The 20,256-nt window shown below is 37.0% G+C and overlaps 1 protein-coding gene across 1 annotated transcript in view; it reads right to left on the reverse strand.

The window, feature by feature from the left end:
- The window catches only part of CATSPERB (cation channel sperm associated auxiliary subunit beta), a 131,212-nt gene that overhangs the window by 47,700 nt on the left and 63,256 nt on the right, over nt 1-20,256 (reverse strand). Inside the window, 2 exon segments of the mRNA XM_049706594.1 lie at nt 459-613; nt 17,337-17,481. Coding sequence (XP_049562551.1) covers nt 459-613; nt 17,337-17,481 — 300 coding nt within the window.

Genomic DNA, 20,256 nt, shown 5'->3' on the forward strand with positions numbered 1-20,256 from the left:
CGGCACATTATACATTAAAATTATTAGAAAAATCTGCATGAAGTATCTTCTGTGACACACATAACACCTTTCTCTGTTAGCATTAGAAAAGGAAGAAACAAGGGGGCAGGGTTAATATGAAAGAAGAAAGGTCAAATATTGGGAAAAAACAGAACTCATGTTTCTTCAAGGTCAACCTTGAGAGGCAGAGAGTCAAACCCACCATGGATCTGGGTTGGATCTAGCTTAGAATATCTGGTGGTTTGCTGTGAAGACATTTATATGAAGATATTCTGGGTGGATATAAATCTATATAGCTCTGTATGTGACTTGAAAGATTTTGGAGATGTTCCCTGATATATGGAGGTTTTTCCTTTAGTTAAATAGAGCAAAGAGCATTAATAAGAGTTTGTAAGGAAAACACTTTCCCATTTCCACTTAAAACAAGACAAACTGTTTCAATGCATTATATCACTGACCTGTCCAAAAATACCTTTAGAATTTCCAAAGGCAGCAAGTGACCCACCAGCTTCAAAATGATCCGGAGTCAGTTTATGTATGAATCCCATGTGGTCATAGTATAATGTGAAAATTTTATCAGAAATAGATCCAATTTTACTATATCTTCCTAACCCTGTTAGGAAAGGAACAGACATCTCTTGATATTGATACGATACAACTAGAGAACTTTAAAAGCTATACCTTATAAAAACTCTATTTAAACTAAGAGGTGGGAGAAGGGCTCTGAGACTCCAGAATTAGCAAAATTCATGATAGTCTTTGGTAAGTCCTTGGAAAGTCTTTTTCAAGCTCCATTTCATTACAGAACCTGTTTGCTGAAGTAGGTGAAGGACAGAGTGAGGGGGTGTCTAGAAGTATAGAGGAAAAGAGGTTAGCTCCTCCGGCAGTGGGTTCTCTTCCTAACACTGAAATCAGACTCCTGAGTAGGTAGAAGGCAGTGAGAAAATAACCCTTGGGGAGGCAAGGGGGAATTATCAGTAGAGACCACTGGGTCATTAGGTATACTAGGATTAATATGTTGAACCAAACTTGGTGTTTTGCGTTTCTCTTGTGTCTTAGGGCAACGTGTTGAGAGGAACTGGCAGTCATCTGGTGATGCAGCAACATTCACTGAACCAAACACTGATCCAGACAAAGAAAGTGTCCCCTCTCCTGGATGGAGGATGGAGACAGAGTGAACGCTGAGGTTTCAGGATGAGAAAGGTTGATTTCCAACCCCTCCGCCCACCAAGCTCCCTAATCCTCCCTAGTTTCTCCTGTCCTGACCCCTAAACACTGGAGTGCCCCAGGACTCAGTTCTTAGATATCTTCTACCATTATTTCTGGAGATCTCATCCAGTTCCAGGATTTTACTTTATTTTTTTAAATTAATTTTTATTGGAGTATAGTTGCTTTACAACGTTGTGTTAGTTTCTGCTGTACAGCAAAGTGAATCAGCTATACGTATACATATATCCCCTCTTTTCTGCATTTCCTTCCCATTTAGGTCGCCACAGAGAACTGAGTAGAGTTCCCTGTGCTATACAGGAGGTTCTCATTAGTTATCTATTTTATATGTAGTAGTATATATATGTCAATCCCAATTTCCCAATTCATCCCACCTCCCCTTCCCCCCTTGATATCCATAAATTTGTTCTCTATGTCTGTGTCTCTATTTCTGCTTTCAGGATTTTAAATCCATTTTTATGTGGATGATTCCCAAATTTAAACCTCCCATCTCATTCTCTTCCCTGAACTCCAGACTTATCTAACTGCCTAATGACATCTCCATATGCATGTCAGCCAAGCATCTCACATGGAACTCATCCCAAACGGAACTCCCAATCCTCACATTAAACCCCCTCCATCCTCAGCCTTCCTCATTTCCAGTAAGGGCAACTGTGTTATTCCTGCTGCTCAGTCCAAAAATCATACAGCCATTCTTAATTCCTCTCTTCCTCTCACACCCTGTGTCTAATCCATCAGCAAATCCTACTGACGTCAGCCTCAAAAAATATATATATAGAATGCAGCCACTTCTCACCACAATCACCCTGGACAAGCCAATATATATATTTATTTATTGTGAAATTTAGAATGAGGAATGAGCTCATGCAATTATGGAGGCTGAGAAGTTCTATGATCTGCTGTCTGTAAGGTAGAGAACCAAAGGCCCAAGCACCAGGGGAGCTGATAGTGTAACTCCCAGTTGAAGCCCAAAGGCCTGAGAACTGGGTTTGTGGGGTGGGAGGGCAGGAGAAAACTGATGATGTCCAAGCTCAAGCTGACGGGCAAGAAGCAAAAGGGGTGAATTCCTCTTGCCTCCACCTTTTTGTTCTACTTAGGCCCTTAAGAGATTGGATGATGCCCACCCATACTGAGGAGGACAGTCTATGGATTCAAATGTTAATCTCATCCAGATACACCCTCACGGCCACACACAGAAATAATGTTTAATCTGGGCACCCCTTGGCCCAGTCAAGCTGACACATCAAATTAACCATTACAATTGTTAAGGTTCAATATGCCATATTTCATCTATAAACATAAGATACACTTTTTTTTCCTTCACATTTTCACATCGTGGAAATGGAGATATTTTATAATTGATCTGTCTTATAATCATTGTCCAATAGGTGGCACTCACGCCATAATAGTCAATTGGCTACACATGTATGTATTATACTTTGTCTCCGCTCTTTATACTGTCATCACTTTACTGAATCACTGGTATAATACATGCTGAGCTTTAATGCTGCTTAAAATGCCTTAAAATATTACATTATAATCTGGTATTGAAACAAAATTATTATGGGTTCAGCAAGAGAGAAAAACAAAGCAGGGCATAGATTTATCAATAAAGCAAAAGTCGCTAAAGAATTACCACACTGCCATATTTTCTTGTAGAACAATCACCAGGTATTTTATAAGACCTAAGAAAAAAGAAACCTACAAGTAGATGAAATGACATTATGTTTTACTATGGAGATACACATGAAATTATTGCCTTATCACACAGAACGCTGGGGAAATGTCAGCACAGTCCATGCATCATCCACGATCACTGTTAAAACACTGTGTTAAAGTTTAATTGGAAGAGTTTTTCCTTTCTTTGTGTTAATAGAACAAAGTGCATCTTACACTCAATGAAGCTCACATTTGATGAAATATGTTTACAACATTCTTCTGTTAGTTTTGCATATGAACAACTAGTTGAGTTGGTTCTTAGGTAATATTTTTCTCTGAAAGTTCTTTAAAAGAATATGTGATATTCATTGTTGTAGCAGAAAAATCCAAGGCTGCCTTGATGTTTTGCTGTGCTTTAAAAATTCTTTTTTTTCTTGGCTGCATTTGATCTTCATTGCTGTGCACGGGCTTTCTCTAGTTGCGGCGAGTGTAGGCTCTTCTTCGTTGTGATGTGCGGGCTTCTCACTGTGGTGGCTTCTCTTGTTGCAGAGCATGGGCTCAGTAGTTGTGGCTCATGGGCCCTAGAACGTGCAGACTTCAGTAGTTGTGGTGCACAGGCTCTAGAGCACAGGCTCAGTAGTTGTGGCACACGGGCTTAGTTGCTCAGCGGCATGTGGGATCTTCCCAGACCAGGACTCAAACCTGTGTCCCCTGCATTGGCAGGCGGATTCTTAACCACTGTGCCACCAGGGGAGTCCCTGGCTTTACATTTTCTATTTCAAATAATTCAGAAGTGTTTTTGCTTTTATTATTGGTTTTGCTTTTAGTTAAAAAAATTAATGTTTTATCAATTTTGGTTTCCTTTATTCTTCCTATTTTCAGTATTTATACATCCATTCATTCATATCAGAGGGGCACAATGTGCCAGGAAGAGAAATACAGAGCCACCACCTTTGTTCATCACTGAAAATCCCTACCACTTGCAATTTCTCAATCTTTAGCATCTATATTTGTCATCCGAGATTCTTTCTAATTATTTATTCATTCTATATGTGGACATGTTTCTATAGTTTATATCTATAATTTTTAATAATTTATATTGCCAATTTAGTTTAGTTTTCTGAGGTATTAAATATTTTTACTATTTTCAAAGTAATCTTGCTTAGTCTATGTTGACTTCTGTTTCATAATATGTGTTTATTCTCTATTTGCCCATTCCCCTGGATCCATTCTCAGACTTCCTCTTCCCTATTTGGTGCACTGAAAGGCTCACCCCTGTGTATTTCAATACTTCCACTCTGTTTCCAGCTGGATTCTGAATGGGTTTGGCCAGTGAAAGGCACTAGCAGGAGATAATAACAAGGGAAGGAAAGAGAAGTCTGTCTGTCTATCTATCAATCTATCTATCATCTATTTATTTGCATTACCCCTTTAACTAAAGGGACTGTAATGGCTTTCTTCCATTGCTAGTCTCTGGGTATTTTAATATTATTATTGGTTCCTTTAACTCTGTCCACCATTCTGCAAATAATTCCCTTATAAAGGCTCTTCAGGTGAAACACTTGAGTGGTATTAGGTTCTTGCCAGGATTATTACTGATACAGTATTTTTTTTTTTTTTACCAGACATGTCCCTAGAAACAGTATCAAAATGGGATTCTGGGACTGAGTAGCTTATACATTTAAGGAATGCAAAGATGTCTTGTTATGCCTGGCAGATATTGTGAACTGGCAATCCGTACCAAGCACGGGCAACACAATTACTCAAATTATATTGGATGGAGTAGGTCTGTGGAGGGCAAGACTTCAGGTGATCAAATCGGGTGGCTGTGCTTGATTACAATAACAATCATAGTTTTTAGTATGACTTATTAGATGTATTAGAAAGCTTAACAAAAACAATAACAACAACAAAACAACAAACTTATGACCTTGAATATCCAGCTCAAGGCCAGTGTAGAGAACCTGACAGCTGTATGGGGAAGAGGGAACCTTACCTCACCACACACAAAATCAGGAATTTTAAACAGACCTATATAAGCAATCTAAAATAATTAATCTCCTAGAAGAAAACAGGAGAATATCTTCATAAGTTTGGGATAGACAAAGATTCCTTAAACAGGATATACAAAGCAAGAAGCACTAACTATAAAGAAAAGGCTGAGAAATTGATCATCTAAAAATTAATAATTTTGGACTTCCCTGATGGCGCAGTGGTTGGGAGTCTGCCTGCTGGTGCAGGGGACGCGGGTTTGAGTCCTGGTCCGGGAAGATTCCACGTGCTGCGGAGCAGCTTGGCCCGTGTGCTGCAACTACTGAGCCTACGCTCTAGAGCCTGCGAGCCACAAATACGGAGCCCGTATGACACAACTACTGAAGCCCGCACGCCTAGAGCCCGTGCTTCGCAACAAGAGAAGCCACCGAAATGAGAAGCCCATGCACCACGAAGAGTAGCCCCCGCTTGATGCAACTAGAGAAAAGCCTATTTAGCCACGGAGACCCAGTGCAGCCAAAAATAAATAAATAAATTTATTTTTAAAAAAATTAATAATTTTGTTCATCCAAAGACACCATGAAAAGAATAAAAATTACAAGCCACTAATTGGGAAAAGATGTTTGCAAATTATATTTCTAAAAAAGGACTCATATCCATAATACATTAAAAACTCATACAAATCAATAAGAAAAAAGGCAATCCAATGAAATTTTATTAAAAAGACTTGAAGAGATAATTGACAAAAAATGATACAAAGATTGGCCAGTGAGGGACTTCTCTGGTGGCGTAGTGGTTAAGAATCCGCCTGCCATTGCAGGGGACACGGGTTCGATCCCTGGTCCAGGAAGATCCCACATGCTGTGGAGCAAGTAAGCCTGTGTGCCACAACTACTGAGCCTGCACTCTAGAGCCCACAAGCCACAACTACTGAGCCCACGTGCCACAACTACTGAAGACTGCACGCCCTAGAGCCTGAGCACTGCAACTACTGAAGGCCCCGCGCCTAGAGCCCATGCTCCGCAACAAAGAGAAGCCACCGCAACGAGAAGCCCGCGCACCGCAACGAAGAGTAGCCCCCGCTCGCCACAACTAGAGAAAGCCCGTGTGCAGCAACGAAGACCCAACGCAGACAAAAAATAAATAAAATTTTTTAAAAAAGATTGGCCAGTGAACATGTGAAAATGTGCTCAACATTATTGTTCGTGGAAACTAAATCTTCAATGAGATACCATTACACACTCACCATAATGGCTTACTATTTAAAAGACAATACTAAGTGTTGGCCAGAAGAGGGAGCAACTGGAATTCCTTCATATTGCTGGTGGGACAGTAAATTGATAAAATCACATTGGAAAAATGTTGGCAGCATTTAATATTTTTTCTCACAAAAACTAAACAAACATATACTTTATGATGTAGTAATTCCATTCTGACATTTATACCCAACAGAAATGAAAGCTCTGTCTAGCAAAACTTATACAAGAATGTTCATAACTGCTTTATTTGTAATAGGCTCCAAATGGAAGCAACTCAAATACCTACCAGCAGTGGAATGGATAAATAAATTGTTGTATATTCAGACAATGGAGGACCACGCAGCAGTGAAAAAGAGCATATTACTAATACTTGTAACAATATGGAGGAATCTCAAAGTCATAATATTGACTGGAAAAAGTCAGACATTAAATATATACCACAGGGGTTTCCCTGGTGGCGCAGTGGTTGAGAGTCCACCTGCTGATGCAGGGGACACGGGTTCATGCCCTGGTCTGGGAAAATCCCACAGGCCGCAGAGCGGCTGGGCCCGTGAGCCATGGCCGCTGAGGCTGTGCCTCCGGAGCCTGTGCTCCGCAATGGGAGAGGCCACAACAGTGAGGGACCGTGAACTGAAAAAAAAATATATATATATATATACATATATATATACCACATAATTCTATTTATATGAAGTTCACAACCAGGCAAAACTAATCTATGGTATTAGAAGTCAGGATAATGGCTACCCTTAGAAGTATACTGATAAGAAAAGGCATGTGGGACCTTTCCAGAGTACTGGGAATGTTCCATAGCTTGCTCTACTTTCCAACCCCTCCCAATGATACTGATAGTTATTTTTGTTTATTTCACAGTCACAGGATGCTTGATTGTCAGAATTCTAAATGCTACTACTGCACACCTTCTGTCTCAACAAATGATTCAGACAAATTAACCACAAGATTAACCTTGATACCAACATAAATTGAACAAAATTTTATTGACAGAAACGAGAATAAGTAAACATTGTGGCGAAGATCTGAGGGACTAGAATCAGAATTTTGTGCTCTCTACTTATCCTTGAATAAGGAAGGACCATTGAGGAGATATTATGATGGTAAAACTGTTCCTGCTGGTGAGCATCAAGGACACAGGATCAAGGCCTTAGAAGCCATGCTTTATGAAGTCATATCAGAAACTTTTAGAAAGCTTGTTGTTTAGAATCATATCATAGACTTACAAGACCAGAAGAACCTGGTTTTAAGCTTGGACAGTCAAGAATGCTGGCAATGTTAAAAACAAAGAAACAAACAAAAACCCCCAGACTCATTCTTGTCTTGGAGACAATTAGTATATTTCCTACTCTGGTTATACCTAATCAGGTATCTCCAAGTTTACCCAATCTCCAAACTTACCCAATGATCTATAAAAGTGTACTTGAACATTGGGAGATCTACCTTCAGGGAAACTGTATTTCTTTTTTTTTTTTAAACCTTTATTGGAGTATAATCGCTTTCCAATGTGTTAGTTTCTGCTGTACCACAAAGTGAATCAGCTATATGTATACAAACATCCCATATCCCCTCCCTTGTGAGCCTCCCTCCCACCCTCCCCATCCCACCTCTCTAGGTCATCACAAAGCATGGAGCTGATCTCCCTGTGCTATGCGGTAGCTTCCTATTAGGGGAAGGGGAAGCTGGGATGAAGTGAGAAAATAGCATTGACATATATACACTACCAAATGTAAAATGGATGGCTAGTAGGAGACTAGTAGTGAAGGTAGATCTTCCTTGCCTATTAAGTTATTGAATTTCAGCATTATTTTTTTCACAATTGGTAGTTTTATTATCTCATGAACACCTGAAAAAATGAACCTTAAAATGTATGAAAAATATAAACCTCTCTGAAGAAAACATTAAGAGTAAAGCTTCATGCTCATGAATTAGGCAATGGTTTCTTAGATAAGACAGCAAAATCACAAACAACAAAAGGAAAAAGAGATTGGACTTAGTTAAAATTTAAAACGTTTGTGCCACAAAAAAACACCATCAGGAATGTAAAAAATGCATAGAATGAGAGAAAATACATGCAAATCATATATCTCTTAAGGGACTTACATTCAGAATATATAAAGTACTTTTATAACTCACCAATAAAAAAACAATTAACTCAATTTTAAATTGGCAAAGGATTTGAATAAGTATTTCTCCAAAGAAGATATATTAGTGACCAATAAACACATGGAAAGATTCTTAATATCATTAGTCATTAGAGAAATGCAAATCAAAACCACGAGATACAATTTCCCATCCACTACAGTAACTAAAATTTTAAAAAGACAGATAATAATAAGTGTTGGTGAGGATGTAGAGAAATAATCCTCATACATTGCTGGTGGGAATGTAAAATGGTACAGCCATAGTTTGACAGTTCTTCAAAACGTTAAACATAGAGTTACCATATGACCTAGCAATGAGAATCCTAAGTATATACCCAAAAGAACTGAGAGCATATGTCTACACAACACTTGTACACAGATGTTCATAATAGTATTATTCATAATAGCCAAAACAGTGTAAAAAACATCAAATGTACATCAACCCAAATATCCTGATGAATGGATAAACAAAATGTGCCAAATCCATATAATAAAATATTATTCATCCATAAAAAGGAATGAAGTACTGATATATGCTACAACATGGATGAAACTTGAAGGCATATTAAATCAATAAGTCAGTCACAAAAGGACAAATACTGTATGATTCTACTTATATGGGGTATCTAGAGTGGTCAGATTCAGAGAGACAGAAAGTAGTTGCCTGGGGCTGGAGGGAAGAGAGAATGGAGAGTTATTGTTTAATGGCTATGGAGTTTAAGTTTAGAAAGATGGAAACATTCTGGAGGGAGATGGATGGTGATGATGGTTGCACAACAATGTGAATATACCTAATGCTACTGAGCCATACCCCTAAAAGAAATTAAAATGTTAAAATCTGTGTTGTGTATATTTTAACAAATAAATAAATTGGAGTAAACAAAACCACCAGCAGGAATCAACAACAACAACAAAAGAACCATATTATGCCAAAAGGTAGAAAAGTATGAGCTAAGGAAAGGAAGAGAAACTTCTGATGTAACAGGTCACACTACTCTATGTCTAACCCTTTAAAGCAATATAGAGAGAAGGAAGGTAAATCAACAAAATCCTGAGGACTCTCAGTAATATCCTCCTAAGGAGACAGAGGTTGACAGTGGATGAGATGGTTTCCAAAGGAAAAGCAAAGGGAAAAACCAGCCCTCTTAAGTGAAGTCAGGTTCACCACCTTCCAAGGTCCTTTACTGAGTTGAGGGAATGAATCAAGTGCTACCTAGATGAGGTGAAGCAAACAGTCTCAAGAATAATTTACCCACATTGCATCAGAGCAAACTGAAGATCTACCAGTGCTGTACACTTTAGTGATGAACCAGAGAAAAAGAGGAGGAGGAGGAAGAGAAGGAGGAGAAGATGTGAGGGAGGAAAGGGGTAAAGAAGAAGGTAGAATAGGGGAGGGAAGGGGAGAGGAAAAGGCAGAATAGGAAGGCACTGATAGCATATAAGAGATATAAAGAATCCAGTCGGACAAAGCATATCCCAAGATAAGGTAAAATTTCCTCTGTATTTTGCATCAAAAGACTTTAATGAAATAATAGATTCAACAAGACAAGATCTCAAAGCCTCAATAACTGAATGACAACATGAAAAGGCAGATCATAGAGATAGAGAAATAAATTGAGAGCCATGTCCCTTTATCATTCTAGGCTCCAAGACAGGTTAACAAAATTTAACTGTGTTGGAAGCAGGGAGGCATCTGTCAATAAGATCAATCAATATGAATTTTTCCTTTCAACTGTGCAAACTGAGAGGAGCTATGTAGGCTTGATCAATGACATCAATGATGAAATTTGACATCAATGACAAAATTACCAAACCAAGTAAATGGAGAGCCATATATCATTTACCCACCTCCACCTCTTACAAGCTGTGTGACTTTATTTTTTTTAATTTTTATAAATTTATTTATTTATTTATTTATGGCTGCATTGGGTCTTCATTGCTGTACATGGGCTTTCTCTAGTTGCGGTGAGCGGGGGCTACTCTTCGTTGCAGTGCGCAGGCTTCTCACTGCGGTGGTTTCCTGTTGCGGAGCATGGGCTCTAGGCACATGGGCTTCAGTAGTTGTGGCTCGTGGGCTCTAGAGCGCAGCCTCAGTAGTTGTGGTACACAGGCTTCCTTGCTCCGTGGCATGTGGGATCTTCCTGGACCAGAGCTCGAACCCGTGTCCCCTGCATTGGCAAGCAGATTCTTAACCACTGCACCACCAGGGAAGCCCAAGCTGTGTGAGTTTAATCATATCAATTTAAACTGTAAAAGTAATTTAACATTACCTATTTCAACTTGGTTGTTGTGAATATTAAATGAGATGATATTCGTAACATGCTGAGTACAACTATAGTAGCTCAGTGAGTGGGAGCTATTATTATTTGTCTTTGGGAGGGTAAAAAAAATCACTGAAATTGTAAATGAGAATAAAGCATGATGTTTCAGAGTCCCCCTGCTTTAGGGTTGTTCATAGGATCCTATTTTTGTAGATCCTAAAAATCCATCATCACCACACACCCCCCCCACCAGAGGATTTTGGGAAGATGGGATGTACTAGAAATCTCTCTCCCCACTTGGACAACAATTGCACTGGAAGAATCTATCTGATGTAATAGTTTGGGAACTCTGGAGTCTATTGAAGGCTTGCAACTTCCAGAGGAAGACTCGGGTAGTAAATTGTGGTTAATTTCAGCCCTTAGCACAGTAGAAGCTACCCATCCTCCACCTCTAGCCTCAGGGCAGGCAGTCATGCATGTGTTCCTGGGGCTGTTGCACACAGCTTGCAGGAGCCAGTGTGGGCAAAAAGGACCTTGTTCTCCAAATATTGGGGATCTGTGCTCTGTTTGCTGATTGCAGCTTCTTATCACAGAGGTGCAGACAAAAAGGAGGGTGGCCATTCTTGTTGCACCTCTTTCAGTGTTGCAAGTCTACTCCCCACTGGCTGAAATGACTTCCAGGGAATTTAAAGGTCTGAGCCCTTCCCCCTTATCTACCCCATCATTTGTCTCTTTTTTTTCCCTTTTGGGAACCAGACATTAAAGACTAGGACATTTGAGGTATTATCAAAAAGACAAGAGGCAACAAGTGTTGGTGAAGATGTGGAGAAAAGAGAACACTGTTGGTGGGAATGTAAATTGGTGTAGCCACTGTGGAAAACAGTGTGAAGACTCCACAAAAATCAAAAATAAAACTACCGTATGATTCAGTGATTCAACTTTTGGGTATATATCCACAGGAAATGAAATCACTATCTCAAAGAGATATCTGCATCCCCATTTTCAATGCAGCATTATTCAGAATAATCAAGACAGGAAAACAACCTAAGTGTTCACCAACAGATGAATGGATAAAGAAAATGTGGTATATATACACAATAGAATATTATTTGGCCATTAAAAAGAAGGAAACCCTGCCATTTGCAACAATGGATGAAACAGAAGGCATTATGCTAAGTGAAATAAGTCAAAGAAAGACAAATGCTGTATGACCTCACTTATATGTAGAATCTATTAAAAAGTCAAACTAATAGAAATTGAGAGCAGAATGGTGGTTGCCAGGAGTGTGGTGGCAGGGGAATGGGGAATGGGTAATTGGTAAAGGTGGTTGAAGGGGACAAATTTCCAATTATAAGATGAATAAGTTCTGAGGATGCAACATACAGTACAGTGACACAGTTAACAATACTATACATATATTTGAAAGTTGCTAGGAGGGTAAGTCTAAAAAGTTCTCATCACACAAAAAAATTATAACTATGTAAGATGACTGATGTGTTAACTAACCTTATTGTGATAATCGTTTTGCAATATATACATATATTAAATCGTTACACTGTACATCTTAAACTTACACAATATTATGTCAATTATATCTCAGTAAAGCTGGGGAGAAAGACTAGGACATTCAAAAGCAACTGCATACACAAGGAAAATTTAGAAACTGACCACATACACTTGGGGAAAGGTACAGGCTCAGGAAAGACCTAAGAAGGTCTTGAGTTTACATCTCAGGCTAATCCTTGGCACAGAGACAGCCCACAACAATAAAAAAACAAAAACATTAACAACAAAAAAGCAAACCCTGGGGAAGGGGGAGAATCTGACTTCCAGATCTACTATATTATTAGATTCAAATGTCCAGTATTCAACAAAAAAATCACAAGGCATACAAAAAAAACAGAAAATATAGCCCATTCAAAGGAAAAAATTAAATCAACAGAAATGTTCCATCTTAAAGATATTCAAAAAACTAAAGGAAGATGTGGAAAAAGTCAAGAAAATAATACATGAACAAAATGGAAATATCAATAAAGAGATAGAAAAGCTAAAACAACCAAAAAGAAATTCTACAGCTGAAAAAGCACAATAACTGAAATTAAAAATTTGCTAGAGGGGGGCTTCCCTGGTGGCGCAGTGGTTGAGAGTCCGCTTGCCAATGCAAGGGACACGGGTTCATGCCCTGGTCCAGGAAGATCCCACATGCCACGGAGCGGGTCTAGGCCTGTGAGCCATGGACGCTGAGCCTGCGCATCCGGAGCCTGTGCTCTGCAACGTGAGAGGCCACAACAGTGAGAGGCCCGCGTACTGCAAAAAAAAAAAAAAATTTGCTAGAGGGATTGAAAGGTAGAAGAATCAGTTAATTTGAAAATAGGACAATGAAAATTAGCGAGTCTGAGGAACAGAAAGAAAAATCATTGAAGCAAAGTGAATAATGGTTTGTAAGTGTACTTGTGTTTTCTATATGATTTAAGAGACTAATACATTTAAAGAAAAAAATGATTAATGTAAAAGCTAGTATTACTTACTGTTACCTTGGGTTTGTAACTCCAAATCTCATTTTCTACATAATTTAGGAGACTTATGCATTTAAAAGAATTACTAATTTATGTTTGGAGGCACACAATGTATAAGGATGTAATTTTGTGACATCAACAGCTGAAACAACAGTAGTTGGAGACTTCAATACCCCACTCACAATTATGGACAGAACACCGGACAGAAGATAGGTAAGGACATCAAGTACTTAAACAGTGCAGTAAACCAACTGGATCTAATAGACATACACAGAACATTCCACCCAACAACAGTACATACACTTCTTAAGGGCATGTGGAACAATTTCCAGGACAGACCATATGTTATACCACAAATTAAGTTTCAACAGACTTAAGAAGATAAATATCACACAAAGTATCTCCTCTGATCACAAGGAGATGAAGTTAAAAATTAATAACAAAGAAAACTGGAAATTCACAAAATTGTGGAAACTAAACAACACTCATTTGAACTAGCAACCTACCAAAGAAGAAATCACAAGGGAAATTGTAAAATACCTACAGACAAATGAAAATGAAAATACAATATACCAAAACTTATGGGATGAAGTGAAAGTGGTGCTAAGGGGGAGATTTATTACTCTAAATATTTACATTAAAAATAAGGAAGAGAGCTTCCCTGGTGGCGCAGTGGTTGAGAGTCCGCCTGCCAATGCAGGGGACACGGGTTCGTGCCCCGGTACGGGAGGATCCCACATGCCGTGGAGCGGCTGGGCCCGTGAGCCATGGCGGCTGAGCCTACGCGTCCGGAGCCTGTGCTCCGCAACGGGAGAGGCCACAACAGTGAGAGGAAGAAATGAGTGAAGGGAGCCAAAAAGTACAAACTTCCAACTATAAAATAAATAAGTCATGGAGATATACAGGAATACCTAGGAGATACTGCAAGTTTGTTTCTAGGCCAACACAGTAAAGCAAATATTGCAATAAAGCAAGTCACATGGATTTTTTGGTTTCCCAGTGTATATAAAAGTTACGTTTACACTAGACTGTAGTCTATTAAGGGTGTAATAGTATTATGCCTTTAAAACAATGTATATACCTTAATTTAAAAATACTTTATCACTGAAAAATGCTAACCATCATCTGAAAATGGATGGTTGCTACAAACCTTCAGTTCGTTAAAAAAAAGCAATATTGCAAAGTGCAATAAAGCTAAGCACAATAAAATTACATATACCTGTAATGTACAGCATGGTTACTATAGTTAATAATACTGTATTACATATGTGAAAGTTGCTCAGAAAGTAGATCTTAAAGTTCTCATGACAAGAAAAAAAAATCTGTAACTATGTATGGTGATGGATGTTAACCAGACTTATTGTGGTAATCATTTTGCAATGTCTACAAATATAAAATCATTATGTTGTATACCTAAAACTAATATAACGTTATATGTCAATTATACCTCAATTAAAATTGTTAAAACAAAAACCAAGAAATTTCTCAAATCAACAATTTAACTTTAAAACTTAAGGAACTAGAAAAAGAAGAACAAAGTAAACCAAAAGCTAGCAAGGAAAAAGGAAATAATAAAGATTAGAGCAGAGATAAATGGAATAGAGAGTCAAAAAACAAGACAGAAAATCAATAAAATCAAAAGTTGATTCTTTGAAAAGATCAATAAACCTTTACCTAGATGAACTGAGAAAAAAAGAAAGACGACTCAAATTACTAAAATCAGAAGTGAAAGTGAGAACATTACTGCTACTTCTACAGAAGTATAAAGGATTATAAGAGAGTATTATAAACAACTGTACACCAGCAAATTGGATAAGCTAAATAAAATGGAAAAATTCCTAGAAAAAAAACCCTACAAGACTAAGTAAATCATGAAGAAATAGAAAATCTGAATAGACCTAAAACTAGTAAGGAGATTGAATTAGTAATAAAAAATCTCTCAACAAAGAAAAGCCCTGGGCCTGATGGCTTCACTGGTGAATTCAACAAAACATTTAAAGAAGAGCTAATACTGATCCTTCTCAAACTTTTCCAAAAAATTGAAAAGGAGGGAACATTTCCCAACTCATTCCATGAAGCCAGTGTTATCCTGATACCAAAGCCAAACAAAAACACTATCAAAACAGAAAACAGAAAACTGTAGACCAATATCCCTGATGAGTAATGATGCAAAAATCCTCAACAAAATACTAGCACACAGAATTCAGCAGCCCATTAAAAGGATTATTCATCATGACTAAGTAGGGTTTATTCCTGTAATGCAAGGAACATTGAATGCAAACAACATATGAAAACTGATTAATGTAGTATACCACATTAACAGAATGAAAGAAAAAAACCCACAACATCATCTTAACTGATACAAAAGAGCATTTGACAAAATTCAACATACTTTCATGATAAAACTTAACAGACTAGAAATAGAAAAAAACTATGGGAGGTGGTGAGTGGGATGAATTGGGAGGTTGGGATTGAGATATATACACTATTGATACTATGTATAAAATAGATAACTAATGAGAACCTACTGTATAGCACAGGGAACTCTACTCAGTGCTCTATGGTGACCTAAATGAGAAGGAAATCCAAAAAAGAGGGGATATATGTATATGTATAGCTGATTCACCTTGCTGTACAGTGTAAACTAATACAATATTGTAAAACAACTATACTCCAATAAAAATTATAAAAAAAGAAGAAAACTAACTAAACATAATGAAAACCATATATGAGAAACCCACAGTAAACATTATACTCAAGGGTGAAAGACTTAAAGCTTTTCCTCTAAGATCAGGAACAAGGCAAGGAAGCCCACTCTCACCACTTCTATTCAATATAGTACTGGAAGTTCTAGCCAGAGCCATTAGGCAAGAGAAAGAAGTTAAAAGCATCAGAATTGAAAAGGAAGTAGTAAAATCATCTCTGTTCACAGATGATGTGATCTTATATGTAGAAATCCCTAAAGTTTCTACAAAAAAAAAAAGAAAGAAAGAAACCTTTTAGAACTAATAATGGAATTTAGCAAAATAGCAGGATATAAAATCATCACTCAAAAATCAGTTGCATTTCTGTACACTAACATGAATAATTAGAAGACAAAATTAGGAAAACAATTCCATTTACAATAGCATCAAAAAACTACTTAAGAAATAACCAAATTAGTTAAGGGTAACCCACAGAATGGGAGAAAATATTTGCAAATCATATATCTGACAAGGGATTAATATGCAGAATAGATAGAAAACTCTTAAAACTCAACACTAAAAACAAGCAATCTGATTAACAAACAGGTAAAGGACTTGAAAAGACATTTCTCCAAAGAAGATTAAAAAATGGCCAATAAGGACATAAAAAGATGCTCAACATCACTAATAATTAGGGAAATGCAATCAAAACTATAATGAAAAACCACTTCACATCCATTAGGATGATTACCATCAAAAGACCAGAAAATAACAAGGGTTGGCAATGATGTGGAGAAACTGGAACTCTTTTGCACTGGGAGTCAGAATGTAAAATGGTACAGTGCTGTGTAAACAGTATTGCAGTTCCTCAAAAAATTAAATATAGAATTATCATATGATCCAGCGATCCCACTTCTGAGTATATACCCAAAAGAAATAAAAGCAGGTCTCAAAGATATATCTGTATAGCCATGTTCATAGCAACACTATTCACAATAGCTAAAACATGGAAGCAACCCAATTGTCCACTGATGTATGAAGGGACAAGCAAAATGTCATATATACCATACAACTGAATATTATTCAGCCTTAATGATGAAGAAAACTCTGACATATGCTATTACATAGATGACCCTTGAGGACATTATGCTAAGTGAAATAATCTAGTCACAAAAGGACAAACACTGTATGATTCCACTTATATGAGGTACCAAAGTAGTCAAAATCATAGAGACAGAAAGTAGAATGGTAGCTGTGAGAGGCTGTGGGGAAGAGGGAAGTGGGGATTTATTTTTTAAAGGGTATAGAGTTTCAAGATGAAAAGAGTTATGAAGATGGATGTTGGAGATACTTGCAGAATATTTGCATGTATTTAATACCACTGAACTATACACTTAAAAATGGTTAAGATGGTAAATTTTGTTATGTTTATTTTTATTACAGTAAAATTTTTTTTTAAATCCATCACCCCTAATAGGTCTGTGACCTTAGGATTAGTTCATTAATATGGCAGATTTTAAAATAAATCTTCTAATCCCTGGCTCACAGGTAGTGCTTATACCAATAAAAGTGAATTCCTCACCTGCCTTTGTCAAGTAAACCTTTCCACTTCGGGAAACAAAAGTAATAGCTGAAGTATAAAAACTATGATAAGTATTCTTTATGATATCATCATGAAAGTCAGCTATTAATTCAAAGGTGTTGCCGCCATCAATTGAAAGCCATACCTAAGGGAATAAAAAGATAATACCTCACTAAAGAGCTGCCATGTAACAGTCATCAGTTACCTAATCTTCCTACATAAGAAAAGTCATGCACCATGACTATACTCCCACATCCATCCCCCACACACAGACGTACAGACAGACTCCTTACCTACTTGGTCAACCGTCTATTTCCTTCCTAGAGTTTGTGCAAAAGTGTACATGGCAGTCTTCAGTTTTAAACAGTATGCATTGTGAATGTACCAAAGAACAAAGTTATTCCATCATCTCCCAACTGGTCCTCCTTGCTCATAAAAGGATGATGTGTTGGATGTATTTGGATATGGAGGAGAGTGCTTATCCATATTAAAATGAGACTTCTGTGCTGAATTCCTTTATTAGTTCTAATCAGGTTTTTTTGTTTTTGTTTTGTTTGTTTTGTAGAATCTTCAGAGTTTTCTACATACAAGATCATATCATCTGTGCATAGAGATAATTTTACTTCTTCCTTTTATATGCAGATACTTTTAAATTTCTTTTTCTTGTCTAATAGCTCTGGTTAGAACTTCCAGTACTATATTGAATACAAGTGTTGAGAGTGGGCTTCCTTGCCTTCTTCCTGATCTTAGAGGAAAAGCTTTAAGTCTTTCACCATTGAGCATAATGCTCACTGTGGGTTTCTCATATATGGTTTTCATTATGTTCAGGTAGTTTTCTTCTATTTCTAGTCTGTTAAGTATTTTTATCCTGAAAATATGTTGAATTTTGTCAAATGCTCTTTTGTATCAATTGAGATGATGCTGTGATTTTTTTTTCTTTCATTCTGTTAATGAGGTGTATTACATTGATCAGTTTCATATGTTGAACCATCTCTGTGTTCTAGGAACAAATCCCACATGGTCACGGTATGTATAATCCTTTTAATGTGCTGCTGAATTCAGTTTCCTAGTATTTTGTTGAGAATTTTTGCATCAGTGTTTTCTAGGGATTTGGTCTCTAGTTTTCCTTTCTTGTAGTATCCTTGTCTGGCTTTGGTATCAGGATAATGGTGGCATCATAGAATGACCTTGGAAGTGTTCCTTCCTCTTCATTTTTTTTGGTATGAGTTTGAGGAGGATTAGTGTTAATTCTTCTTTAAATATAATATTTGGAAGAACTCACCAATGAAGCCATCCCATCTTGGGCTTTTCTTTGTTGGGAGGTTTGATTACTGATTCAATCTCCTAACTAGTTATTGGTCTGTTCAGATTTCCATGCCTTCACAATTTAAGAATTAGTAGGTTGTATGTTTCTAGGAATTTACCCATTTCTTCTAGGTTATCCAGTTTGTTTGCATACAACTGTTCATAATATTCTCATATCCTCCTTATTTCTGTGACATCAATTGTAATGTCCCCTCTTTCAATTTTAGTTGTCTTCTTTTTCTTAGTTAATCTAGCTAAGGCTTGTCAATAAAGCAGCTCTTAATTTCATTGCTTTTTTTCCTATTGTTTTTCTATTCTCAATTACATTTATCTCTTTTCTAGTTTTTATTATTTCCTTCCATCTGCTAGCTTTGGTTTGGTGGGTCTTCTTTTTCTAGTTCCTTAAGTTGTAAAATTAGGTTGTTAATTTGAGATTTTTCTTTTTAATATGTGTTTATAGCTATAAACTTCCCTGTTAGTACTGCTGTTGTTGCATCCCATAAGTTTTTATTCACAGATTATTTTTTATTTTCTTACTGAAGTATAGTTGATTTACAATATCATGTTAGTTTCAGATGTACAGCACAGCGATTCAGATATATATATATATATATATATATATATATATATATATATTCTTCAGATTCTCTTTCCTTATAGGTTATTAAAAAACACTGGGTATAGTTCCATGTGCTAGACAGTAAGTCCTTGTTTATCTGTTTTATATATAGTAGTGTATATGTGTTAATCCCAACCTCTTAATTTATCCCTCTCCCCACCCCCTTTTCCCCTTTGGTAACCATAATTTGTTTTCTATGTCTGTGAGTCTCTGTTTTTGAAATAAGTTCACTTGTATCCTTTTTTTTTTCTTTTCAGATTCCACATGTAAGCGATATTATATGATAGTTATCTTTCTCTGTCTGATTTACTTCACCTAGTATGATAATCTCTAGGTCCATCCACGTTACTGCAAATGGCATTATTTCATTATTTTTTATGGCTGAGTAGTATTTTATTGTGTATATATACACCACATCTTCTTTATTCATTCATTTATCTGTTGATGGAAATTTAGCTTGCTTCCACACCTTAGCTATTGTAAATAGTGCTGCAATATGTCTTGTTTTCATTTTAACTTTCTCAAGGTATTTTATGATTTCCCTTATGACTACCTCTTTGACTCACTGGTTGTTTAAGAATGTGTTAATTTCCACATACTTGTGGATTTTCCAGTTTTCCTTCTATTGACTTCTAGTTTCATTCCACTGTGATTGGAAAATATACTTTGTATAATTTCAATCTTTTTAAGTGTGTTGAGACTTGTTTTGTGGCCTCACATATGATCTTTCCTAGAGGATGTTCTGTGTGTATTTGAGAAGAATTTATTCTGCAGTTGCTGGGTGCAGTATTCTGATTACATCGGTTAGGTGCAATTGGTCTACAGTGTTGTTCATGTCTTCTGTTTCCTTATTTATCTTCTGTCTGGTTGTTCTATCCATTATTGAAAGTGGAGTATGATGTCTCTTACGATTATGTTGCTATCTATTTCTCCCTTCATTCTTTCAAAGTTTGCTTCATATTTATATTCAAAGTTTGCTCTGATGTTTCATGCATA

Source organism: Orcinus orca, chromosome 2, assembly GCF_937001465.1.
Source record: "Orcinus orca chromosome 2, mOrcOrc1.1, whole genome shotgun sequence".
NCBI classification, from domain to species: domain Eukaryota; kingdom Metazoa; phylum Chordata; class Mammalia; order Artiodactyla; family Delphinidae; genus Orcinus; species Orcinus orca.